Source organism: Poecilia reticulata, chromosome 5, assembly GCF_904066995.2.
Source record: "Poecilia reticulata chromosome 5, P_reticulata-male-v2, whole genome shotgun sequence".
Taxonomy (NCBI): domain Eukaryota; kingdom Metazoa; phylum Chordata; class Actinopteri; order Cyprinodontiformes; family Poeciliidae; genus Poecilia; species Poecilia reticulata.
The window spans coordinates 3,723,874-3,750,094 of record NC_088834.1 but is presented as its reverse complement, the minus strand read 5'-3'; the positions used below and the strand labels follow the sequence as shown (position 1 = coordinate 3,750,094).

Here is a 26,221-nt window from a genome sequence, read left to right as displayed (position 1 = left end):
TACCCAAAGCTCTCAACTCTGTCGCAGCCGACTTGGAGAAGAGACGGAGGTCATTTAATGACAAAGATTCTGCACGTTAGAAGGACAATGTACAGTTTTGCTCCGCTTCTCTTCAGAAAGAGGACTTTGCTCCGGCTGAACAAAGACTCTGACCAAGGACATCTAAAGATTACAGCTGCCGAGACCAAGAACCATCGGGTATGAGTTGACCTCCTTCCCCCAAAGCCTCGCTCAGTGAACTTAGCGACACAGGTTAGGGATAAGAACAAGGATAGGATGTGATTGATTTTAATTTGATTTTATTATATTTTTACCTATTTCATAAACTTTGGGAAATTAACCTGCTTGTCATATGCCCCTGCTAAAGCTTGCTTAATAAAATTATATTCTAAAATTCCAAAGAGAATTGTGAACAGTGAGTTTAATTGTGTCAGTCTTAATTATTGTTGGTTCTCCTAAATATGGTAAAGTTAACATACATGATTCTAGAGATAGGGTGGCTTTGTTTTCCTCTGGTGAGTGTTAAAATAATGACCCTGGGACTTAAATCACTGAACTTAATCTGGTCGTTAACAAGTGCCGTTATATTAGGAGAGGAGCTACCGTTAACAGGAGTGGCTGTAGGGGTTATGCAGCTGTGAGGGCTACTCAGCTGATTGTTCCTCAACTGTAAAGGGTCATAACTTCTGGATCGAAGGTAGTCAGAGCTAGACGAGTCCTTTCCGACCCCAGTTTAAACAGATAATTCTCTACAAACTATCTCTAGGGTAAGACCCAAGTTTTGGGGATTTTCTGGACCTGTTAGACAGAGAACTGGGCAGTAGTGAGTCCGAAGAGTTGTGAGTCGTAGGCGGGACTTACTATTGGGTAGTAACAAACAGGAGTCTACTGGACTATCAGGTGTGAAAACACCCAAAGTTTGACATTTTTCTGAAAATGCAGAAATTACCAGTGTTAGGAAATTCCTCTCCAGAGCAAAACCTCGCAATGCTGCAGGACCCAACAAAATATCTGGCTGTTTGGTTATGAACTGAGAAGAGGAACTTACAGACATCTTGAACATCTCTCTGAGCCAAGCTGTTGTCCCTGCCAACTTCAAGTGTACCACCGATACCCTTATTCCAATGATTTTATTCTGATTTTATTATTGTCTACTAGTTAAATATTACTTTTTTTTGCTTAGTTTTTATTAGTTATAGTAGTAGTTTAAGTTTTTTCATACTTTGGTTAAAAGTTCAAAGTATTGTATCGTGATGATATTATCCATTGATTGGGTAATGAATACACAACAGAAAAAACATTTTCAAAAAAAAATGTAATCAATTATTGTTAAACAATAACTGACTGGAGTTTTCTCCCAACTTTTGTTATATCGCCATTTTGTGGACTAGCATAAGCTCCACCAGGTGGATTATGGAGTGGCTAATATAAATATTCATAAACATGAAAACAAATATCATATCTTTAATTTCAGTATATTTTAGTTACAGTGGCTTTGCATACCCTGTGAACTTGTCCATATTTTGTCACATTACAACCACAAACATAAATATTCTTTGGGATTTAATGTGAAAAACCAACACAAAGAAGTACATTGAGGCAGCAGCTTTGTTATCTTTAACTAAGCTATTTTAACAACAGCAAACAATCACTCAAAGCTAATTAACATCATTGGCTAGCACCCCAGAAGAGAACTGACAGGAATCTGTGGCAATGGATGTGATATTAGTTGGTGGAAATGTTGTATAAATAATTCAGATTACATTTGGGCACACAGTATTTAGGATTACTGGATAATACAATTTGAATAAAATGCAACAGCGGTGGTAGTCCTAATAATAATTCCAACCTGAGGAAGACAACAGGTCAGAAGAGGAAGACAGTGGAGGCTTTGGTGAAGAGGAAACGGGTGGAGACAAAGAAGGTTCATTAGGAGAACACAATGAAGAAGATGATGATAGTGCTTCTGATGAAAGGGGCAGAAGATGATGTAGTCAGCACTTTAGTTTATGGCAACTCTGAGGTTAGCGAGAGATGAAGATGGCGTCTCTGGAGAGGATAATGATGGCTGCTCTGGCTGCTCAGATGAAGAAAATAAAAGTTCAGGAGGTGGTGATGAAGAAGCTCTGGAAGGAAGATCTCTCCTCAGGACGTTTGCCAATTCCTGGATGTTAAGTTTGTGCAGAGCCGGACCAAACCTGTGGTTGTTTCTTATCTTTACCCCCAGGGGTGAAAGTAGGGGGGTACGGCTGGGTACTGCGTACCCCTAAAAGATTTAGCGTGAGTACACAGTACCTGCAAGAGAGGGGAGCGGCTGTCTGCTGTAAAAAAAATCAATGGGTTCACTAATCAGCCGTGACTGATTAGTTTTTCAACAACAATCTAAAACACGACTTAATCAGTTAATAAATAACTTTTTTCCCCATTTCATATTGTTTCTGAACTGTTCGTGCTTTGCTAGATCAGGGCTGCAACACATCGATTGCGGAAGGTTTTGAGTCGATCTCGGCATTAGGTGACAAACTGAACGCAGCCAGGAGGCTGAGAGCAGCACGTCCTCCTCTGACTGGCTTATCAAAACGTTCATAACTTTAACAAAAAAAGTCAACAAAACGTTTTCAAATTAATGACCCAACAAAAATAATAATGTCAATAATTATTGTTTCTACAAGGTGTTGCACAATTCTGTGCGTTTCGGTTCCGTTCCATTATTTTAAACTCCTGTTCCTCCAGAGCAGGAGTTTAAAATGAACTAATCAACCACCGCTGTGTTCGAGCGCTTATTAATGATCGCAAAAATAAATATCAAGCCTGAAAACCTGATATCGTAACGGACTAAATGTTTTAAACGTAATCTGTGCTCGGCTCGAGGAGCGAGCGGTTGCCACGGCAACGGGTGTGCTTAAACGACAAAGAGAGACGGAGAGTAAAAAGGTGAGTGGTTTTGAGTTGATCACCTGTTCAGTTATTTTACCTTTGTTTACCTTTGCTGTGGTGCATCACAGCCTCTGTAGTTTTTGAACGTTCAATAAACGACAAACTTGGACTAATTGCCTCATTAGTCTGCGAGTAGGCTATACTCATTTACAACATCAAACACGGTAAATATGTTTCATTAAGTATTCAACAAACAAATGGTTTCTACCACGATAATTATGTAAAATTAAATTGTCCAATCTAAAAATAATAGTTTTATTGCTCTCTGGAATCTCGCTTTGAGCTCAGAGTCTGAGATGCTTTTCCTCTATCAAAAATTTTTTTGCTTCTTATTTAGTGGAAATATTGATGTTAATGAGACTTTCTCCAAAATAATAACCTTTTTCAACTTTTATAGCTCCACTGTTGAAAATGAGGCTCTAACATTCACAAATGACAGTGAAATAAAATCCAGTCCAACATCTGATTTGAGGTGATTCCTCTGGAACCTGTTGGAGGAAAAATATCCCAACTTGAGAAGATGAGCTTTAACCTAACAGAGCTCTGTGGTTCCTCCTATGAGTATGAGAGTCAGGGTGAGGAGGCGCCATGTTAGGAAGAGAAGTGGAAGCTGCAGGATCTTCAGAACAAACAGGTCATGATGCTGGGCTACTGATTAGCTCTGTCTGGACACAGGATCAGTAAAACCAATCTTAGGAGTAACTAATGTCATGAAAATATTAGTTATTTCCATGATGATACTGATTTGTGACAGACCCTCCCTACTGATAGACTCCTAGATTAGCAGTTTTAAAAACTGTTTTGTCATGTAAAAGTTTAGTAAACTTTGTTTTAATGACAACATGGAACCTGCAGAATGATTCCACTCTTTTACTGAACAAGCAGAGGATCCTGCTGAGCTAACACAGTGATGCCAGTTAAATCAAAGAGACAGACGTGTTTCACGTGAAGCTGATGCTGACAGAGGTCAGTTTAACATCACCATGAGGCAATGCGAGTGTCTGCTTTGCTAAAATAGCTTGTGAAGAGCTATTTTTTTTCTAATTGGTTTCCTGTAACAACAAAAGCTTGAAAGATGACACCTCCATGAGATCTGATGTCTGCTTTGCAGAGCTGGTTAAGATTTGCAGACGGCAATCTTCCTCATCGCGACATCCTGTTTTTAAACGTCATATTTTCACCATGTTATTCCGACATTTAAAAACGGCAGAGATCCAAACTATATATTTAATTCACAAGCAAAATATTTCGTTTACAAACTAAATGTTCAGCTCCAAACGAAATGTTTATTTTGCTAATTAAATATTTATTTACCAAACTAAACATTTAATTTTCAAACCAAATATTTAGCTTGCTGGCTAAATAGTTAATATGCAAATTAGCCTGCCAATAGGAAGAAGTGGAATATCAAAATAAAAGCTGGGTTTTAAGGACCTATAAATAAACTACAGTGCTGAGCTTTTTGTAAGTTTGTAAACAAAATATTTATGAGGCTAAATATTTAGCTTTGAAACCAAATAATTCGTCAACAAACTTAATATTTGCCTTCAAACTAAATATTTAGCCACACAATTAAATATTTATTTTCCAAACTAAACATTTAATTTCCAAACTAAAAATTTAGCTCATAATTAAATATTTAGATCCAAGCTAAATATTGAAATGATATGCAAATTAGCTTGCTAATAAGTGGAAGTGCGATATAAAAAACCCTGGGTTGTAAGGACCTATATAAACTCCACTGCTTTTTACTAAATATTTAGTTTGTACACTAAATATTTAGCTTGTGAATTAAAAATTTAGTTTGGAACGCTGACATATATAAATGTATGAGTAACATGGTGAAAATAAGACTTTGAAATATTAATTCCTGCATTTTGTCTATAACAAGCTAAAGAAACAAGAATATTGCTTTTAATTTTTTACTGTGTAACTTTACAAACAGATCGGTATAATAATGATAATAATAATAATCCATAGATTATTATTATGTCCAGAGTAGCAGCATTTAACCTTCCAGAGACCCTGGTGTTGTCAACTCAGCAAAGCCCTGACATGATGGAGAGTAGCCATGTAAATCTGCTCTCTGTCGGGCGTAAAGAGGCAGGTTGTTTGGGTACTGAAAGATGTGAAATGGGACATTCTTGATGCAGCATAAACTTCTTGCTAGCTTTGTTCACGGTTTCTGAGGAGGGCTGAGGACAGCTGCTGCTCACCATGCAGGCCTTCGCTCCTCTGTCTGCAGCAGAGCACCCCTCTGAGTCTGTCTGTCTCCCGACAACACCAGCTGAAGATTCCCCTTCTAGCCAGACGACTCCAGCTATCCATGCATTTACTCTGGATCAATCAGGAGTTTGCATGCTAGCTAAGCAGCTGGTAACCGTACAGAGCTGGAGTCTAACAGATTTATTTTCTATTTGCATGGTGAAGCATATCGTTATGCCTAACAGCCTGCTGTTCCTCCTTTTTCTGGGGAAAACACCCCTGATCTGCAATAATACATCATGAGTTTTCTATTATTGTTTAGTTTTATTTTGTTGTTTTTGTTTGTCCAGTTCAGTTAGCTTTAATTTTAGTGTGGTTGCTAGTTTTTAAGGTAATGTCATTTTATTTATATAGTACATTTTTAGCAATAAGGCAATTCAAAGTCCTTTAGATGAGTTAGAGGAAAATAAAATAAATTAACAACAGCAAAAGAAAAAAGTACTCCGCAATTCGTAAACGAATAGGATTTTCTCTGGCTAAGCTAATAATAAATAAAAAGTAATGCTAACTGCTGATCTAAGTAATGAGTAGCTAGTTTCTCTACAAGTTTGTTCTAATTCCTACTCTGGGTTGAGTGAAGTATCTTCTGGATCTTTATGTTCTAACTAACATGTTTGATTCCTGTTCTGGGTAATAAGTACTCCACAGTTTATAAAGTATACAAACTAAATGTTCCTGTTCTGGGTTGCTGGATAAGAATAAGTACGCCACAATTTATAAACTAGAAGAAGTTTCTCTAAACTAGCTAAATATTGATCTAAAGTAACGAGTACTCCAGAATTTCTAAAATTAATAATAAACTAGACAGACAGGGCAAGAAATGGCACATCAGGAAAAGTAAGCACATGTAATAATACTCAAATAATACAAAGACATGAGCTGGCAAAGACAGTGAGGTCAGGGAGTGTGTATTTGTAGCCCAACAGTCTCTGATGAGGAGGTATTATCTAAGAGCAAGTCCTTGGACAGTCCAGTCATCATTTGATTCCTCAGTTGACTTCAGGAGAGGAAAGGAGATGGGAAAGATGAGCTTGTTTGCATAAACTCCAGGAGATCTGAGATAGTCAGCAAACCAAGGCAGACACAAGGGAGTCAAATTCAGAATAAACAATATTCTTTATATCGGCCGGGTAACAACCTCTCCAAGATTTATTCCATCGACTTTGGTCAATTTCTCAATTTCGCTAGATTAATTCACTATAATAACCTTGTGCAGCATCTGTCTTCCTCAAATAATCCTCAAATTATTACAGCTAATGACTGTTGCGCTATGACCCGCCCCCTGGCTCTCATGGGCTGTTTTTGATGGGGAACAGTGTATTTCTTCAGACAGCAATAGTAGCTCAGGTAGGAGGTGGAGGAGAATGACTTTTTCACAGATTGTCTGTCTCATAACAAATGTAAAAAACCACATTCTTCATAAAAGTTACATACGGCAGCTTTACGGTTATTGCTCTGGGTGATGATATTCTTGTTCACAACAGTTCTGGTCAGTTTGGTTGCCAACCAGCCCTCCTTTGTTTTACTTGGTTGACCTTCTCATGAACCAGGACGGCACCAGCTGTTGGGAAACATCCACTGCCTGCGCAACTTGTTGTCCACATGATCCTTTCTTTTGTTCTAGACGGGAACAACCTCAGGGTAATGGCGGCCATTTTGGAAAGCTATTGTTGCCGTTTCACACCTCCCCCCACACGCTTACAGGCAGACATTTCTTCCTGGAAAACTTAACAGCCTCTTTGATTTGGGATAAAGACGACCAGAGTAAATAAAAAATTCAAGTGATGATTTCATTCATTAAAGTTAAAACATTATTCCAACCAACTTGAGGAAATGATAATTACTCTCTGAACCCGACTCCAGGTTGAGCTGCCCTTGGAGCCATCAGGGTTTTTAAGAGCAATAAACCAATAGTAATACTAAACATGAGTACTTTCAGAAGTGTAGCATTTTAGTTTAGGTATTTAAAAGATGTTTTAAGGTCCAGAAACTTAAGCTGGTCATTTCACTCTGATTTTATGAGAGCAAACCTGCATGAAGGTGATTTTTTTCTGGATTATTTCTGGGCAACACATAATCTGCTATCTTGAGAAGCAAAGCATCTAGTAAGAAAATTAATATCAAAAATAATATTTCAATTTAAACTTATATTTTATGTAACAAATAAGACTGAAAAGCCAAAAACAACAATTATGATAAAAAATTAATGGGATTACATTTTTTCCCCCGTCCAATTTACTGAGGCCCCACAGCGCCCCCTGGCGGCCTCTGCTTTGAAAAACAAAGATGTCCTTCATGTTCCTGATTCAGAACCAGAGGCTCAGCTTCTGACCCACCCAGTGGTTCTGTAACACCCTCAGTCGTCGCCTTTTCGAACCGGCCGGCAGAAGGTCCAGTGATGCTCCACCGTGTTCTCGTTGGCCCGTTCGCTCATGTGAAGAACGCGCGTGTTTCTGATGGCGAAGCCCTGCAACACAGCAGCCCGTCAGCCACAGGTTTGATCTACGGAGACTGAGGGCGGCGGTTCTAACGGACGTACGGCTTTGGAGATGAACTCCAGCAGGTTGACCCGCAGGCTGACCTCCTGCTGGTAGTCACACGGTCCAAACGTGAAGGACACCTGGAAGTCTCTGCTGTCCATCATGTGTTTGGTCCACTTGGTGAAGCTGCTGGAGACGGACCCCAAAACCGACTGGACCTGGAGAACCAACACAACATCTGCTTACTCCTCCTTCCAAAGAACTGCTGAAGGAATCTGGAGGGAAAATCGCTGTTGAACCTTGAGATCCAAACCCAACAACCAAAACTTTCCTCTGAAAACAGCAAAGGTCAGATGGAAAGCGCTGACCTTTGCTGGTGTAAGGACGCCATATTGGAAAATCAAACCAATCGCAACACAGAGTCACCCTCTTCCATCCAAGACATAAAAGCACACACATATATATATATATATATATATATATATATATATATTTTTTTTTTTTTACTTTTAGCTGTGAATCCCCTAAAATCTTAACCCAACGTTGTGACCGAAGTCTGCAGTAGTCGTGTCGGTCTTGGAGCGGAGACTTTGCATCGTCTAGGATTTAAATCCGTTTCCATGGTAACAGCCTTCCTCAACAGGTCTCTGTATTTCTGCCGGCGGATTCTCACATCAAGCTGAGCGGACGGACGGACGCGCTCAGCGGTGCAGGAGGCGAAGCAGAACCAACAAGAGTTTGAATTAATAACGATATTCATCAATGTGCCTCAGAGCCGCTGCGCTCAACCCTTCAGTGAGTTTTAATTTAATTTGTCACATTTAAAATATTTAAAGCTATCAGTGCCGGGATATTAATGTTCATGTTGAATGAATACTTTGGGCTGCTGAGCAGGGGCGTATCCAGGAGGTTTCTATGGAGGGCTGAATGGGGCCAGTGAAGGTCTTTTAATAGAAAACCCAGGCAGAAAACTGGAGAAAAGATTGACTTAAACATAAATACATAAATAATTCTGACCAATTTAAGCTATTTTTTCTTCTGTCTTAAGTTATTTAGTAAAAGAAACACATGATATTTTTTCATCACAGTGAGTTTTTTCCCCCCAAATGAAGCCAAAAGGATTTGGATCTTCTGGAAACATGTAGGCCAGTTAAGGCCTCCGGCAGAGAACCGCAGGTAAAGACAATAAAAAGTAAAATAAATAATAATAACAATACAGACATGAGAGCGGATGTGAGGAACCTTAGTGGTGATGGTGAGCTGGGTGATGATGACTGCGACAGGGTTGGAGTACTTGGACAGCTTCCTGGTGCTGGACAGCTCCACCACTTCCTCATAGGTGTCGGTCCGGTACGGCAGCAGCGGCCTGGGGTCTCCCAGGCACTGGATCAGGGGCTCGATCTGGTAGAAGTCCGCCTCTTTACGGAGCAGCGCCGTCTCCTTGAACCCGCAGGGCAGCGTCAGCTCCGACGAGCGCAAGAAGTTTAGGATGTAGCTGAAACGAGACGGAGAGCGGGTCGGACCCGGTTAGACTGTGTTGTGGTGCTATGTAGAAATAGTGGAATAAGCAGGCATCCGACTTAGCTCAGCTTCAGTTCTCTTTTTAATTCTCTCTTCTTCTTCTCACATCTCCCATACATAGTCAGAGCTCCCCCTGCTGTCCTCTTCATGCAATAACAAGACATAACAGACTGGTTCTGTCCAGCAGCCGGGTCAGACCAGGTTAGAACGATTGAGAATTCTACTTTCAGAAAACCCGGCATGAGTCCTAAAACCCTCTCATTGGTTCTGGAATCTTTCACTGGTTTGGTACCGTCTACCAGAACCAGTGAAAAAACTGGTCGTTTCCACTGATTCTGGTACTTTCCACTGATTCTGGAACCTTCCACTGGTTCTTGTACCTTTCCCTGGTTCTGGAATTTCTCTCTGGTTCTTTTACTGGCCCAGTGGAAATGTTGGGCTATATTTAATCATTTCTAAGCTAGCTAATGAGACCGGTGCTATCGGAGGTCCATCTGAGTCGAAACCCGCGGACTCACCGGAACAGCGGGCCGTCGCGGTCGATGAAGTAGTTCCCGCGGGAATCTTTGACCGTCGGCAGGTCTCCTCTAAACATGGCGCTGAGCAGGGAGTCGGGGTAGCGCCTCAGCGTGGACAGTGACGTGCTGTAAACACAGCCGCCCACGTTCAGACTCACTGGCTCCCCCATCTGGACACGGGAGGAACAGCAACAGTTTTCTTTTTGATGGTAGTTGGCAAGAACGTTTAGATGTTTAGATGTGCTTCACCTCCATCTACTGGAGTAGGAATCGAGACACTAACTGTATATTACACAGATTTTATATTTTACCAAAAAAAAAAAAAAAAATTATTCTAGTAATTTCATCTTCTTAAGGTACATTAACAAAAAACAACAACATCCAGAAGCGGAAAGTTTATCAACTGTAATTTGTCATCCTGTTATCTATGTACCAGTTCCCTTCTCTCAATTCAATATTTGAGGGTGATCAATAAAAATTGTTTCATTCTCTCTTCTTGAAAACAAACAAGAGACGATATTTTCCTGTTTGATATTTTCATCATTTAAAAAAAATTGCTATTTAACTCTGAATGACCAAAAGGTGACATGGTTGTTTCCTGCTTTCTATTTCGTCTTGTTCTCCTCATTATACCAACCTGCCAGTTCTTTCTTCGTCTGACTGTTTCTGCCATTCTACCTTTCGTTTAATATCAACAATATTTTTCTAAAAACTAGCAAACACACTGTAAAAACTAATTAAAACTAACTGAATTAGACAACACCAGATAAAACTAAGCAATAATGAAAAACCAGAAACTATAATCATGGCCAGCAGCAAAGCCCAGATTGTTGGTACAGAGCCGCTGTACTGGACGGGTCAAGTGGACACACACACCATGTGACCCAGGTCTCCATTCTCCATCTGCCGCCGCCTGCCGCCGCCTGCCGCCAGCTCCCTCCGCGGTTCACAGCGCCAACAACATCATCATTCCTGAGTTTCCACCTGTAACGAGAAGCAGAACATCTTGAGAGACGGTTGCCGTGGCAACAGGCTGCAGGCGGATCCACCCTGATTGGAGAAGCAGAACCCCGGCTGGTGAGTCCCTGATTGGGCCACAGACGTCTGTCGGCTGGTGAGGAAGAGGAGGGAGACTTCATCTGATGAAACCAGGAGAACCAGCAGGTCTCCAGCATCAGAACAGGCTAGACCAGCCAAGGGTCAAGGGTCAAAACCAGGATTTACTTCATTACAAACTCTAAAACATGCAGCGGAACCAGAGATAACCAGGCCTAAAACATATCATTCATGGACGGACAGGTGGATGGATTAACAGATGATTGGGTGGATGGATGTTTGAATGCTAATAAAGTCTCTCCCCAGATTACCAGTTGTATTCTGGACTTTAACTAGGCCATTCTAACCCATGGTCTCTGTCTGGATGTTCAAACTAGTTGTCCTGCTGGAAGCTGAACTTTGACCCCAGCCTCAGGTCATCTGCTGCCTCTAACAGTCGTTCTCTCTCTCCATCCATCTTCCCGGCAACCCTGACCAGCTTCCCCCATCATGATGCTGCCCCTACCATGTCTTTTATTGAGAGTTATGCTCAGAGTGAATTTTCTGCTATACATCACATTTTTCAGTTTTTGGGTTTTTTACGACAGAAAACCAATAAAATAGTTTAAATTTGAAGCGGTACGATTAGAAAACGTAGAAATGTTGACGAGAACCTATGGAGAAGAGAAATATGAGCTTAGGCTGAATCTGAACAGATGTGAACCTGCAGAATTAGGTCAGAACAAGACCTGTTAGTTCTCTGTTGGGAAATCACATCAATGTTGTTGCATTGTTGCCGTTTGGATTGTACTGACCCCTTTGCGCCACCGTAATAATCTTATCACACAGATGAATTAAAACATCCGCACAGACTGATCCCTTCTGGCGATGTTTAGATGATTTATAACTGAGATATTTGTGAATATGAAGCTTTAACTATACATTTCTGACACTTAAGGAGTACCAAAAAGCGTTAATTTTCTTTATGATGATAATAGGTTTTCTTCTTCTTCCTCTTTTTCTTTACTGTCATTAAATGTTCATATTTATAACCTCTGCGGTGGAATCAGTCAATGAAATGAAGCAGAGAGCTAACAGTTAGCAGCTCTTAGCAGGTCAAACATCGATTCAAAATTAAACTTTTAAAAATTAATTAAAATCCTGCCGCTTCCTACCTGAAGCATCCAGTTAACTTCCAGATAAACTGGTATGTTACAGCCGCTGATGACACACAGCTTTGTTTACATCCTTTTTTCCCCCTGCGGACGCCACTTCCGGTAAGATTCGCCAAAAATAAAATCTACAAAATAAAAGTCGGTTGAACCGCATTCATGTCTATGGGTTGAACTGCCACTGGAAACAAACAAATACAGATTTTAAAGGTACAAATAACTACCATTATTATTATTATTATTATTATTATTATTATTATTATTATTATTATTATTATTATTAAAAACATTTTTTACAAGAAAATCCCTCCTTTTTGAGGGTGCACATGATCCATCCATGCACCCATTTTCTGTACACCCTTGTCCCTCGTGGGGTTGGGAGGCATGCTGGTGCCTATGGGTGTACACGATGCAAAACAATAATTAAAAAGTGGAAACAAAACATCATAAAAATCTAAATACAAAAATCTAGTACAAATTAAATAAAAACTCACAAAAATAGAGCATAACATTCATATAAATATCCATCCATCCATTTTCTTACACTCTTGTCCCTCAGTGGGGTGGGGAGGGTTGCTGGTGTCTATCTCCAGCTAGCGTACCGGGCGAGAGGCAGGGTCACCCTGGACAGGTCGCCAGTCTGTAGCAGGGCAACACAGAGACACACAGGACAAACAACCACTCACACCTAGGGGCAATTTGGAGAGGCCAATTAACCTGACACTCATGTTTTTGGACTGTGGGAGGAAACCGGAGTACCCGGAGAAAACCCACGCATGCACAGGGAGAACATGCAAACTCCATGCAGAAAGACCGGGGCCGGGAATCGAACCCAGAACCTTCTTGCTGAAAGGCAACAGCTCTACCAACTGTGCCACTGTGTAAATCTAATTAAATAAATAACAAATAATTCTCCAGTGATTTTTCAATTACTGAACCTAATTGAAAATTATATTATGTAAAGTCAACCTTGTTTTTAGCTTTACATCATGTTATGTTACTCCCTCATTAAAAACCTACCTGACAAATTTAATGTTTTTGATTGTTTATTTAATGTTGCATGACTCTGTGTTTTTGTGTTTATTGATGTAAAGCACTTTGAAATGCCTTGCTGCTGAAATGTGCTACACAAATAAAATTTTATTGATTGATTGATTGATTGATTGATTGATGTTTTAGAAATCCTTAAAACTCCATGGCAAAACGCCTGGGTGGACCTAGCCCAGCCTTCAAGGCACAAATCCTCCTCTGAGCTGCAGTTTCCAAATTTTTGAGCTTCTGCTTCTGGTACCAGCTCCTTCAGACTAGCCAGCAGCAATTAGCAAAGAACTTCACATCAGCTGAGCTCAAAACATTGTTAAAGGGCTAATAAAGGAGCCATGTTGTAGTGACTTTCTGAAGGGAGAATTTCAGAAAGAGCAGGAGTTTTAAAAGAGGCCTAATTTGAAAGGGTTGCTATGTTGCATTATATCAGGAAGTAAAATTTCTTTCAACCTATTTGATGAGTATTGATGATTTTAATAATGTCACTTGTGATTTTGATAATGTCACTTGTGGTGTTTGTTACTGGTTTCTCAATTCGTGACTGCATGATGTCTTAATGACTTTTTATTTTTGTGTTTTTATGATGTAAAACACTTTGAATTGCCTTATTGCTGAAATGTACACAAATAATTGATAATTGGTGAATTTAATCTTTTAAGTTTTATTTGACATATACAGCATTTTTTACAACGGAAGGTAACAAAAAATGTGCCATAAAATGCCACTATCTGCCTAAAGATGACCTGCAGTTCTGGTCTCCCACCGCGCGGGGGCGCCTGCTGCGGTGTATGGAGGCGGATGACGTTTTGTTTATTTCAGTTTACTTCCTGTTTCTGCAGCTCATCGCGGTAAAACGTTTATATCTTCTACATCGCCTCATTCTGCAGAACTCTGGGCTAAGTTCTGGTTCCAACCCACTTCTCTAGAGCTCCAGGTTGTCGCAGGCACGCACAGAGTCTGCTCCGAACCGGAGAACGCCCTCAGCCATGGAATCGGAGAACCCAGGAGTAGCAGACGGAACCGAACCTGCAGTTGAATCCAACGAGCATGATTACGCACACACCGCGGACACAACCGAACCTGAGGCAGGCGGAACGCTACAGCCCCCCGAACTCCCACAGTTGGAGCTCCCAGAACCCGTCCTCGGTGCAGAAGTGGACTGCCCCGGAGGCACCGAACCGAACCCTCACAACGAGGACGAGCCTGCTGTGAGCTGCGCTGAGGCGGTACCGCGAGGCGGTTCGCGGCGGTCCAGACGGCCGGAGGACCGTAACTGCTGCTGCTGCCGGCTGCTGTTCCAGCGGCAGGGCCGCTCCCTTAACCGCAGAGCGGTGTTCACCTTCACTACCCCGGACACCGTCCGCTGGGTCTTCCCGGACTCCGAGGTCCACGAAAAGTCCTTCTTGTGTGAAACCTGCGCCCAGATTATCCGAACCAAGGGCAAGCGCAAACAGAGCGGGAAGCGCTCGCTGTGGGTCAAGCCGCCCGAGGTCAGGAAGGTACGTATAGAACCGGTACAATAGAACCTGCAGCTGCAGACCGGAAGGTGTGAGTGGAACCGGTACCTTCAGAATGGAAGGTGCTTATAGAATCAGTACAGGAAGGTGCGTATTGGTACCAGCAGACCGGAAGAGGCATATAGAACTGGTACCAGCAGACCGGAAGAGGCATATAGAACTGGTACCAGCAGACCGGCCTTTTGACTGCAGTTCCAGATCGATGGAGATTTCTGCAACATTGGATTTCTAATTGGGGTAAAATTATCACCGTGCTAAAATAAAACTCATGAAAATAAAGTATCTGAGTTTTAATAACTAAACTTTTATAGTTATTGCAGCTTTGCCAAATGAGAGACTTTCAGCAGCCAAATAAAACTGTTACCTTAGTTATTAAACTCGGCTAAACTCAGCAAATGTTTTGCAAATGGACCTTAATCCTGTTCTTATACTGAGAACAAAGTGAGAGAAAATTAGATTCTCCACAGAGATTCTTGAAGTAAAATAAAATCAACTTTTTTGAGTTTACATCATATTATAATGTTGTTCCCTCATTATAAACATACCTGGAGTGTTGCCTTGATTTTTCTATTCATGTTTGCTAAATTCTTTAATCTCCATGGCAACCATTCAGCTGTAAAATGCCTAGTTTGACTTTTGCGCTGCCTTCAAGGACCACGCTCTGATCTTCAGTTTCCAAGTTTCTGAGCTTCCGGCTCACAGAGCAGACTTCCCTTTCGCTCCTTCAGACTAGCCAGCAGCAATTAGCAAACACTTCTCAAAACAACATTAAGGTTAATAGAGGACTGATGTTGAGCTGACTTCCTGAAGGCGGAGTTTCAGAAAGAGCAGGAGTTTTTAAAGAGACAGAGGCCCAATTTCAAGACATTAAATCATGAAGTAAAATTAATTACTTGATCTTGCTATAAAATGTCACTGTGTGGCTGGGAAACTCATTATACCGCCTTTCAAATAAATTTTTAATCTATAGATTTATGATGGATTACATCGCTTACAAAAAAAGCAACTGTTCAACCCATGTGACAAAAAGTTAGTGCAACCCCGAGACCCTCTGATGAACCTCCATGTCTCTAGCAGCAGGAGTTTATTCTCCCTTCAGCCTGATCGGTGAACCTCCAGGTGTTTGCTGGTTCAGCAGGTTTGGTTCTGTTCGCAGGCAAAGGTGTCGCCGGCGCCGGGCCGCAGGATGGGCAAGAAGAGCAAAGCGGCGCTGCTAGTTAGCAAGTCCAGCTACAAGGCGGCGCTGCAGATGCTCTGGTCGTCCAAAGGCGCCCGGAAGCCCATGCTGGAGTTCTGGAGCAAGCAGCTGCGGACCGAGGTGAGTCTCCGGGTCCGGGTGGTCCATCAGTGGTAATATTTTATGGTCAAAATCGCCGAATTAATGCATTTTCTGGTTGAAATGCATGGAAGTCGTCCGGAGTGAGGCAGTGCAGTACTGCGCCTCACCTCTGGTGGCGCTGTTTCACTAAATGTGCAGTTCACTTCATGTCGCCAGTGTGCTAAGGTTAACTAAGCCGAACAAAATGACGAAAACTGAAACAGGGAAAACATTTTTAACTGAAATAAATAAAAATGGTCATGAAAGAAGAAAAACTATAACTGGAGCCAACTAAAACATACTGAAATTATATCATTCACTTTTGAGTTTATGAATCTATTAATTAGTCTTTTGATCTGATGTTTAGAAAACATCATCGGCCGAATATGTTTAGAAACTATGTGACAAACAGTTAGGGCGCCCCTGAGGCCCTCAGACTAGCCTCCATCTCTAATTTTTATCAGCGTTGCAGCTAAAGACTTTAATCACTAAACTACAACCCTCTGTGTAGTAAAACAATAAACCCTGACAATACAGACTGTCTTTAAACATCATTACTTGGAATTTGTCATGACAATGACAAATCAGAAGAAATTTATCACGATAAATAATAAACAATACGATAACTGTTGACTCCTGCTTTGAACAAATATGTAAAACATATGGCAAATACAAAAGTTTCAAACTGCATTGCAAAACCTGAAATATAAGTTTCTATTTTGGATTTGTACCTCATCGTGTCTGTGCAGATGAAGGTTCTGGCCCGGCGGACAGACAGTCCCTTCCAGCAGAAGGTGTCGGACCGGAAGCCGCTGTCCTCCTTCCCGTGGCGGCACTGCCTGAGCTGGGCCCAGCAGAACGCGCCGCTGGTCACCGCCTGCCTGCGCGCCATGTTCCCCGACATCAACACACTGTACCGGAGCAGCCAGTGAGTCCCGCCGCCTGACCTGACCCAGTCCAGTTTGAAGTTCTGGTTCTGAGCACTTGTTTCCTGGCTGTTTAGCAGCCAGCTGACGGAGGATCAGGCCATCACGCTGCTGGAGCGCCGCGCCGTGGTGGCGCTCGCCATCCCGCTTTTCACCAGGAACATCTGGAGGAACAACTTCCTGCAGGCAGCGCTGGGGGCGGAGCTCCGGCTGCAGGGCTGCACCGGATCCGTCCTGGACGCGCTCAACACCATGGGGCTGTGCCAGAACAAGGACACGGTCCGGCTGCTGGTGCACCGGCTGTGCAACGGCAAAGACCTGGTGAGTTTGGGCCGGACCGGAACCAAGGTTAACTAAAACTAACAAAATAAGGAAAACTGAAACTGAGAAAATGTTTTCAACTAAAACGAATAAAAACATGGTTTAATGGGGAGAAACCATAACTAACTGAAACTACTGTATATTGTGTGGTTATGAAACTACCTAAAACTTACTGAAATTATAGCTATAATACCGTTAGTTTTTATGTTTTTGTATCTGTTTATAAGCCTTTCGATCTGATGTGAAATAGATTTTTTTTCCCACACAAGCAGTTTTCATAAGCTGTCAGCAAATTACGGCACTTGCACTAGTTCGCAAAATGGCTGCTGCAAAAATGGAGAGAAAACGTCAGAGTCAGTTTGTTGTTCAGCAATAATTGAAAAAAATTTTTTGAAAATATTTTCTTCTGTTGAATATTTATTACCCAATCTATGAATACATAATACAATACAGCACTTGAACCTGTTCTGTATTCTGCACCTAAAAATTAACCAAAGTACTGAAAAGATAAATCTGATACAACTAAAGAAAACTAAACATTATTCAACTAATTACAACTAATAAAAACTAGCACGCGCACTCAAAAACCAAATTAAGACCAGTTAAGCTAGACAAACAGAAGTCATCGAGGCATAAAACTAAACTATAAGGAAAAACTGAAAAACTATTATAACCCTGGTCAGAACCAGCGGTCCAAACTTCAAATCTTCAGCAGCTTTCCGGTCCTGACCAGAATCTGATGGGAGCCGCTGAACAACTCTGTGAGTTCATCTTTCCAGCTGCTCCACTTCTAAGCTCCAGTGTGTTACTTCTATAAAAAAAACATTTTTTTTTTTACATATTTGTTGAAACTGTACCACTCTCGACCAAAAACAACCAATCAGAGCCAGGAGGCGGGTTTTAGCAACGTCAATCACCCTCATGTACTCTAACAGCACAGAAGAAACATATGGCTATAAGAAAAATGTTTATCCTAACTGCTAACTGTAAATGCTAACTGGCTTCTTCATTTACAACAGGATTTATTAACTGCAGCTAGCAGGTTGTGATTGACAGCGCTAAGGTCCGCCTCCTGTCTCTGATTGGTTGTTTCTAGTTGGTGCTGGGAGCGTTTGTTTATCAAAGATTATCCGACTACCAAACTGTCCCGACAGTGACATTTTTAACAAATAAGTAAAAAATATATTTTTTATAAAAGTTGCATACTGCAGCTTTAAGATGCTACCTTTTAGCTGAAACCAGTAGAATCCCAGAGATCCCAGTTTGAATGATTTGAGCTCCAGTAAGGAAATTCCTGAAGAGCTGATCAATCAAATCAATAATCTTTTATTTATCACAAAGAGAAATTAAATATTGCAAGTCAGATCTTCCAAGGCTCCTCAGTCGTTTTAGATGGTGACGCTCCAGTAGCAGTCAGTCTTACAAAGAATCTAAGCAGGCCTCTGACTGAAGACTGTTGCTGTCTGACTGGGTAATTGTAGGACGTTATGGAAAAAAAACTTGTAGTTTGCAACTAAAAGGCAAAAATTTATTTGGAAATGTTCAGATAAAAGTAATAAAATGTACAAACCTTGAACCAGAGGTCACAGAGGTGAAAGGTCAGATTCCTTCCTCAAGTTCAGCTAAGTGAGTATTTTTATAGTTCCTCTTTTGGCCACAGGGGACGCCATTCTGCCTGCTAACCGTGTTTTTCTGAAACAGGACGGGGATCCAGGTCTGATCCTGAAACACGAGCAGCTCAAGGATGAAATGGAGGAAGAGACGACAGACGAAGAAGAGGAAGAGGAGCAGGAGGAGGAGGATGAAGAGGAAGATGAGGAAGAGGAGCAGGAGGAGGAGATGGTGATGGCGGTGGAGGAGGAAGTGGAGCAGGAAGAAGTTCAGGATGGACTGCAGGAGGAAGAGGAAGATGCGGTTGTGATGGAGAAAGAGGAGCGGAGGAGGAGGAAGAGGGCGAGGAAGATGAGGAGGGAAAAGAGGAAGGAGCGACGGGGCGAGCGAAAGGAGAGAGAGGAGGAAGAGGAGGAGGATGAAGAGGAGCTGGAGCAGAAGAAGAAGAAGGTGGTGGTGGTCCGGCTGGGCCTGCTGAAGGGAACCTCAGAGGTGGGACGATCCGACCTATCAGCTCCCTAGCACATGCTAAGCCCCACCCACAAACCCAACCTGGAGCCGCAGAGGTCCCGCCCACTTAGTGATGAGAGGGATTATGGGAACTGTAGTCCAGCAGCCTGGGGGGAAAACTGAGAGGGGCCTTGATGATGATGGTCTCCTTCCTCTACCTGAAGAAGCCTCTGGTCCTTCCTGAGGTCAGAGGTCAGCTGGTGAATGTTGACAGTTCTAACGTCTGTAGCTTGTTATGAGGACAATAAAGTGATGAGGTTGATCTCAAGCTTTTTATTGGCTCTTCAACACAAAGGCCAAAAGTCGAGGTTCACTAGCCTCATCCACCAGTGGGACCAACTTCAGCCTGACGGGTTCAGGAAGGTCAAAGGTCAGGCTCAACCCCATTCTTTCAGTCTGGATAAATAAATGAGGGGAATGACTTTAAATGCCTCCTTCCTTCTGATCTACTCTAGTCTCGTTCCTTTCTTCTTATGTTCCCTAGTCTCCTTCCTTCCTCTTAATCTCTCATCTTTCTTCCTTCTGATGTTCCCTAGTTGTCTTCCTTCCTTGTGTTCTGCCTCTGTCCTCTTCCTTCCTGTTTAAGACCGCCTGCTGAGGAAATAATTTCCCAAAAATTCACCATGATTTTTCATATCTGTTGGCTCCGGCTCTTCACTCCGGGCGCCTCGTCGCGGCGCTCCTGAACTCCCGGGATCAGAACGCTTGGATATCCTTATTTTAATTAAAATGTATTAAAAGTATTTTTGCTTCTGGAAAGAGAAATAAAATATAACAACAAAATTGTACTTCATTTAAATGTTAGTATTTTTTGGAATTGACAATGGGTGTGGCCAAATGGCTCTACAGCGCCCCCTAATGTGAGATAGTCCACCTGCTAAATTGTAAAGAGCTGATGTGTCATAGAAGTAGAACCCTCAGAAAGTCTGTTAGAGATATACCGTAACCCCAACAGGAAGTCGGCCACTTTGGGTTATTCTTGACTTTTCAAGCATGTTGATCTTAATCAAACCATCAGGGGATCAAAGTTATCAAATGCTTGAGTTTTAGTGCATGTTAAAGGGGCCTAATGATGAAACTTTAAATTTCATATAGAAAGACCAAATTGCACCAACCTTGGTACAAGTCGGTCATGTTGGTTGCCCTACAAAACTAGTCATATTATGAGGTCATCTAAGCCCCGCCCCCTCAGAACAGGAAGTCACTTTACCTCTGACTTTGATCAAATCCAACATTAGACACAGACCTCCAGAGGCCAATACATTGTTTTCATGTGTCGTCACACTTATGGGAACTTTGTAGCCGACAGCCAATTGGTAGGTAACCATCATTAAGTGTCATGACAATTGATATGGAGTTGCCATGACAACAAGCCACAAGCTTAGAACTAGATTTGACCTTGTTCCTTAGGTATAAACAATATAAGTACATTAAAAGTATTAATCATTTTTGAGTACCCATCTCTGTGTAATACTAAGATAAATATTAGTGATATTGACTGTAGTACTTGCTGCTGAACTAGCAACATTAGCTTAGTTAATGCAGCTTTCATCTGCTAGCTAAGATGGACATGTAGCCTAGTGTATGATGCTATATGTAGTCATTCTATCAGCCACCAGAACCTTGTTATTCACAGAGTTTGTACACCCTTTACAACAGAACCAACCAGAAACAGTTCTGTTCTGAATAAGGAGCAGAACCAGCAGGATTTTATTGTGTAACAGCAAGAGAAACATCCAATCAGCTGCTGCAGCTACAATAAATATCACCAGCTTCCAACAGCGCTTTCCCGTGGGCCAACCCAGCCAGAGGTCAAAGGTCAGGGTGTGAGATGCTGGAACAAAGTTCTTGGAGCTCAGAAAACTTTAAAACTTGTTTTAAATCAAAATAAATCGGATTGGCTCTGCAGTCTGGTCCCAAACAGAGAGAGGCTTTTATTCTCAAGGGGAGGAAGTGGGAGGCAGAGTCTCCGAGTCCATGGGGGGAACGATCCAATCAGGAGGGAGGATTTCAGACGTTGAGCGTCTTCTTAACGGAGAAGATGATGTCTTTGACCTGTGGGATGCTGTTCTCCTCCAGAATCTTGGCGTACGGCATGGGGATGTCCACGCCCGTTACCCTGGTAACCGGGGCGTCCAGGAAGTTGAAGGCAGGACCTGAAGAAGACAACAGGGGGGGGCAAAGGTCAGAGAGGACAACAGGTCCCGACTGGGCTGGTTTCTGTGAGATAAACTGGGAGGAGACCACAGAAACAAACTGGGAGCTCGAAATCTTGTTTTTTTTTTTTAAACCCATTTTATTTCATTAATTAAATAAATTTTTTTAACAAATTATATTAAAAGCATGAGAAAAGCCTAAAAATACAACCACTTTAACTGTTGTGAATGCTAAGGCTAGTAGTTAGCACAGCCACCAATAACGGCAGCCAAACAGTATTCCAGTAACAGTAACTTGTCAATGCTAAACCATTAGCAGGTTTAGCATTGAGTACATGAGGATGATTGACAGCGCTAAGACCCTCCTCCTGGCTCTGGTTGTTTTTGGTGCAGTTCTTCAGTCGGCTATAGTAGCCCAGGGTGGAGATCGATTTTTTTTCACAGAGTATCTCTCACTTAAACATGGTGACGGATAAATATTTTAAAAAAAAAATGTTTTATAAAAGTTACAGACTTCAACTTTAAAGAAAGAACTCCCTCCTTATAAAATAGTTCATTTCCTTTGTCAACAATAAATGATTCAATTGTGTTGTAAAATCTAATCATCTAGCAAAAGAAAATCTCTTTTGTGGCTGTAGACCTATTTTACTTGTAACAACAGGGGTCAAAGGTTTCTAAACCTTAAAACCTTCTCACCTTCCATGATGCGAGCGCAGATCTCGGCTCCAACGCCGAACTGCGGCCAGCCGCCCTCCACCGTCACCAGGTGGTTGGTCTTCATCACGCTGCCCTCGATGCACTCCACGTCCAAGGGCCGGATGGTCCGCAGGTTGATCACCTGGAAAACATCAGCTGTTAAAGGGCCAGCCCAGAACCCCACCGGGCCAGAACCGACAGACGGCTCTCACCTCGCAGTCGACTCCCTCCTTAGCGAGGACGGCGGCGGCGTCCAGGCAATGGCCGACGAAGCGGGAGTGGGAAACCAGCGTGATGTGGCTCCCTGAAGAGAGACAAAGAGGAGAAAACCTTCAGATCAGGAGGAATGGAGGCGATTCCTGCCGCTCTGAGGTTTTAATCCTCTGGATCATAAATGAAGAACTGGGTCTGAACCCAAACGCTGAAGGAAACAAAGATTCACAATCCTGGTTTCTGCTCTGAAGCATCCATCCAGAACCGGTTCGGATAGCAGGTCAAAGTTGGCCTACTATCCGTCCTTAAACGGGTTAGGATAGGTCTATGTGCTACAAAACATGTTAATTACATTTTTCAAACGAAATTATTTTTAGATAATTTTTGAGATTTTAGTCTGCTCAGTTCTTCCTATTCTGAGCTGTTTTAGGGCGTCCTGTCACTTTAAATAAAACCAGCTGCTGCTGGCCACACCCCCCCAAATTCAACATTTACATTCCCACTGAAAATGGCTGGAAACAATAATACAATCATACATCTTTGAAAAGCATTAGTAGAGCTTCCTGCACAACAAACAAAAATGCAGCAAGTGGTTTCTGGATGCTAAGTCAACAACAAAACACTTGTCTTTTCCAGCAGCCATTGTACAGCACATACAGTGGAATAACCAGCTGACCAAACATACTGGATTTCTGCTTGGGATGCTAGGTGAACCCATTACCTGGGGTTGCTAGGTAATGGGTTGCTGTGCTGGGGTTGCTAGATAACAGTGCAGTGCCCTCTGAATGCGACTTATCAGGAGGCTTTTGAAATGGCTCATTTTCCAGACAACAAAAAAACATGAAGTTCCCTTTCACTGGAAGGTTGACCTGCAATGTGACCTTCACTGACCTTGCCGCTCCACTTTGGCCTTTCCGATGGGAATTGTGAAGTCTTTGGACAGCGACTCGTCGGACACCTCGAAGGGAACGCCGTACATCAGCTCGTTCTCCAGGAACACAACTGCAGGCGGAGCAAACACGGGTTAAACATTCTTTCAGACCAGAGCAGCGGATCAGATCGATCTGGATTTTATTGTCTAAAAAGATTTCTGCTGGACTGGAGAACCTTACTGATACAATCATCATCTTCATCAACACCATCATTGTCACCACCTTCATCATTATCATCATCACCACCACCACCATCTTCATCGCCCTCACCACCATCTTGGCGGCGTCTCACCTGGGTTGTCGTCTCTGATGGCGGCCTTCAGGAGGCCTCTGGCATCTTCGGAGTTCCAGGGACTGACGACCTTCAGGCCGGGACAGTGGGCGTACCTGCAGAGAGACATTCAGATCAGACCAGCGTCCGACCCGAATGGATCCAACCTACAGACCCCGCTCAGGCCCACCAGGCGGCGAAGCACTGCGAGTGCTGGGCGGCGACGCCGGCCGAGGAGCCGTTGGGCCCCCGGAAGACGATGGGCACCGCCTGCAGCCCGGCGGACATGTAGTAGGTCTTGGCGGCGGAGTTGATGACCTGGTCAATGGCTTGCATGGAGAAGTTAAAGGTCATGAACTCACAGATGGGCCTGAGGCCGGCCTAGAGGAGGAGGGAATTAGCCCATCAGATCCCGGTCAGAACTCAGTCAGAACCAACATGGCAGCAACTGCTGGACTCACCATGGCGGCTCCGACGGCGATGCCGGTGAATCCCATCTGCGGCAGAGACACAGCATGAACTGGTGGACGGGGCTTACACTGAGCATGCTCAGTGAGCGCTGATGACTCACCTCTGAGATCGGAGTGTCGATGATCCGCTTGTCGCCATATTTCTTCCACAGACCTCTGCTGACCTGCAGACAAACCAGAACTGCCTTACACATCCTGAGCCCAGAGAAGGTTCTGATGAACTCATTGCTACTTCTGATGGATGATGGAGCAATATAAGAAAAATACAAAATTAATAAAAAATATATGAATACACTTCTGACATAAAGATAAAGAAAATAATGCAAAAATAAATTGATAAGCTCAGAGCTCTGACGGTTCTGACTCGCCAGGCTCTCACCTTGTAGGCGCCGTCGTACTGGGCCACTTCCTCTCCCAGCAGGAAGACACGCTCGTCGCGCTCCAGCTCCTCGTCCATCGCCTGGTTCAGTGCATCACGGACCGTAACCTGCCAGGAGACCGGAGCGTTACCGACCAATCAGAGATCAGCTCTTTGTGTTTTGATAATCCTCCAATCAGAGAGATCAGCTCTTTGTGTTTTGATCCTCTGTGGATCTTAATGAGGAGATATTCTCTGTAAAATGGACAGAGTTCTGCCAGCAGCAGGTCCTGCTCCGTCTGCTTGGCTAAAACAGGTTTGTACAAGCAGCCAATCACAGCTGAGGATCACATTAGTAATAATATTTAATAATGAAATAGTAAAATGAGCAGCATGGAGGGGCCTTGACATTAAAACACAATGAGGCTGTAAATAAAGCCATCAAACATGTTGATGCTGTGTGAAATTCAATTTTATTTTCATTAGCATGAACCAACTTTTCTTAACCCAGTTTAGACTCGATAATCAGTTTATTTCTGTCAACTGAATAATTAATGAAACATGAGAAACGTTCAGTAAACTTCCATATGTAATTTTTTTCATTAAAGTTTGAGAATATAAAGATCAACATAAAGATTAAATTGTCAAAATGGCAAATGCAGCATTTTATTATTGAGTTCGAATTATTATCAGTTATCAATTTCAACAGAAAAAGCTAAATCATAAACTCTAAATTTAGAGTTTATGATTTAAACTCTAAACTCAAAATTTAGAGTTTATTAATAATTAAGCCTAAACAACAATCACACTTTACTGCTCACTGCTGCTTTAAAAGACTAAAAAATTTGTCATTTTAATATTTAATGTTTCTGGATTTCACACATAAGTAAAACAAAAATCTAAAATAATCACCAGAATACGACACTGTTATTTATTGTAAGCAAGGTAGGCGTGTGTTTTCCTTCATTGTAGCTCATTAAAACTGATTTATAAAGTGGGTTTAAGATTATTTTAACTAATCATTTCTCTTAATTTAACTTACATAAACTGTTTTTAGTGAAACATCTGTACAAAATAAAACATTTAGTTTCCATATTTTCCGTAAATAGCCCCTGCATTCTTAAATAATTCATGTTAGGAGGTGTTTTATCCTCTGCTTTATGTTGTGGTATTAATTTTATTAACTAATTTTGAACATGAACCGAGACCGACTGCGTCAAGTTCTAGCTGCCAACAGACTGACCTGAACAGCGGCCGGGGAGCTGCTGTGAATCCCCCGCCGAACCGCCACCAGCACGGCCCGCTGCGGGAAGACAGGAGCCGTTAGACAAGCCGACAGTCAAAAGGAAACAGCTTCAATATCACCGAGAATGTCCCTACCTTTCCGGAGCGAAGAAAACACCTCAGGGACGCCGCCATCTTTACCCTGTCCTCTGCCGGGAGACAAGGCGGGGTCTGCAATGAGGTCAGGAGACTTCAACCAATCAGAGCGCAAGACCACACGCCGTACGGAATGTGTTGTGACACTTAGCCAATCATAGCTGCTCAATGGAGGTAGAGGCGGGAGAAAGCTCCAAAGTGGAAGAGGACCCAAGGACACCCAGCCGCCGTCATTATGTATGGAACACTGAAGGTGCCAAAATGTCAGAAGCTACAGACAGGAAGTGGAAAACCATCAAAACTGGAACTGTACGCATCAAATAAATATATCTAAAGTAAATAAATGCTGAAATAATTTTTTAAAAAATATCTCATAAATATTTTTGCTTAGCTGTCCGGCCTCACATCATGAATTCAGTAGCCTTAAATATGAAAAACACAAATTATTTCATGATTTAATTAACACAAAAAGAAAAAAAGTTGCTTATTTTTCATTTCAATTTCCAAATTTAATTACTGCATTAACAATTTGAGACCTTTTAAATATATAAAAAGTTTAAATTTCCAGTT

General features: G+C 42.2%; 3 protein-coding genes across 5 annotated transcripts; 1 reads left to right on the top strand and 2 right to left on the bottom strand.

The window, feature by feature from the left end:
• Positions 1 to 6,030: 6,030 nt before the first annotated feature.
• Positions 6,031 to 15,057, bottom strand: kctd6a (potassium channel tetramerization domain containing 6a). Of its 2 annotated transcripts, none has more exons than XM_081606806.1 (6): positions 15,035 to 15,057; positions 10,598 to 10,705; positions 9,722 to 9,891; positions 8,925 to 9,177; positions 7,742 to 7,900; positions 6,031 to 7,669 (listed from the first exon to the last, which is right to left on the bottom strand). In XM_081606806.1, the coding sequence occupies exons 2-6, from the start codon at positions 10,622 to 10,624 to the stop codon at positions 7,559 to 7,561; spliced, it is 720 nt and encodes a 239-aa protein (XP_081462932.1). In that variant the 5' UTR covers positions 10,625 to 10,705; positions 15,035 to 15,057; the 3' UTR covers positions 6,031 to 7,558. The 2 variants fall into 2 exon arrangements, with proteins under 2 accessions (XP_081462932.1, XP_017160398.1); XM_017304909.2 differs by lacking the exon at positions 15,035 to 15,057 and adding an exon at positions 11,932 to 12,053.
• Positions 13,763 to 19,963, top strand: LOC103464832 (uncharacterized). Of its 2 annotated transcripts, none has more exons than XM_081606805.1 (5): positions 13,763 to 14,471; positions 15,646 to 15,807; positions 16,557 to 16,735; positions 16,814 to 17,054; positions 18,756 to 19,963. In XM_081606805.1, exons 1-5 carry the CDS (start codon positions 13,959 to 13,961, stop codon positions 19,185 to 19,187), a joined length of 1,527 nt encoding a protein of 508 aa, XP_081462931.1. In that variant the 5' UTR covers positions 13,763 to 13,958; the 3' UTR covers positions 19,188 to 19,963. The 2 variants fall into 2 exon arrangements, with proteins under 2 accessions (XP_081462931.1, XP_081462930.1); XM_081606804.1 differs by having other exon boundaries at positions 13,764 to 14,471; positions 16,811 to 17,054.
• Positions 19,964 to 20,850: 887 nt separating this feature from the next.
• Positions 20,851 to 25,804, bottom strand: pdhb (pyruvate dehydrogenase E1 subunit beta). Its single transcript, XM_008408852.3, has 11 exons — positions 25,652 to 25,804; positions 25,515 to 25,574; positions 24,293 to 24,400; positions 24,015 to 24,077; positions 23,905 to 23,940; positions 23,634 to 23,824; positions 23,465 to 23,559; positions 23,132 to 23,242; positions 22,240 to 22,331; positions 22,028 to 22,169; positions 20,851 to 21,331 (listed from the first exon to the last, which is right to left on the bottom strand). The coding sequence occupies exons 1-11, from the start codon at positions 25,688 to 25,690 to the stop codon at positions 21,186 to 21,188; spliced, it is 1,083 nt and encodes a 360-aa protein (XP_008407074.1). The 5' UTR covers positions 25,691 to 25,804; the 3' UTR covers positions 20,851 to 21,185.
• Between the last annotated feature and the right edge of the window lie 417 nt (positions 25,805 to 26,221).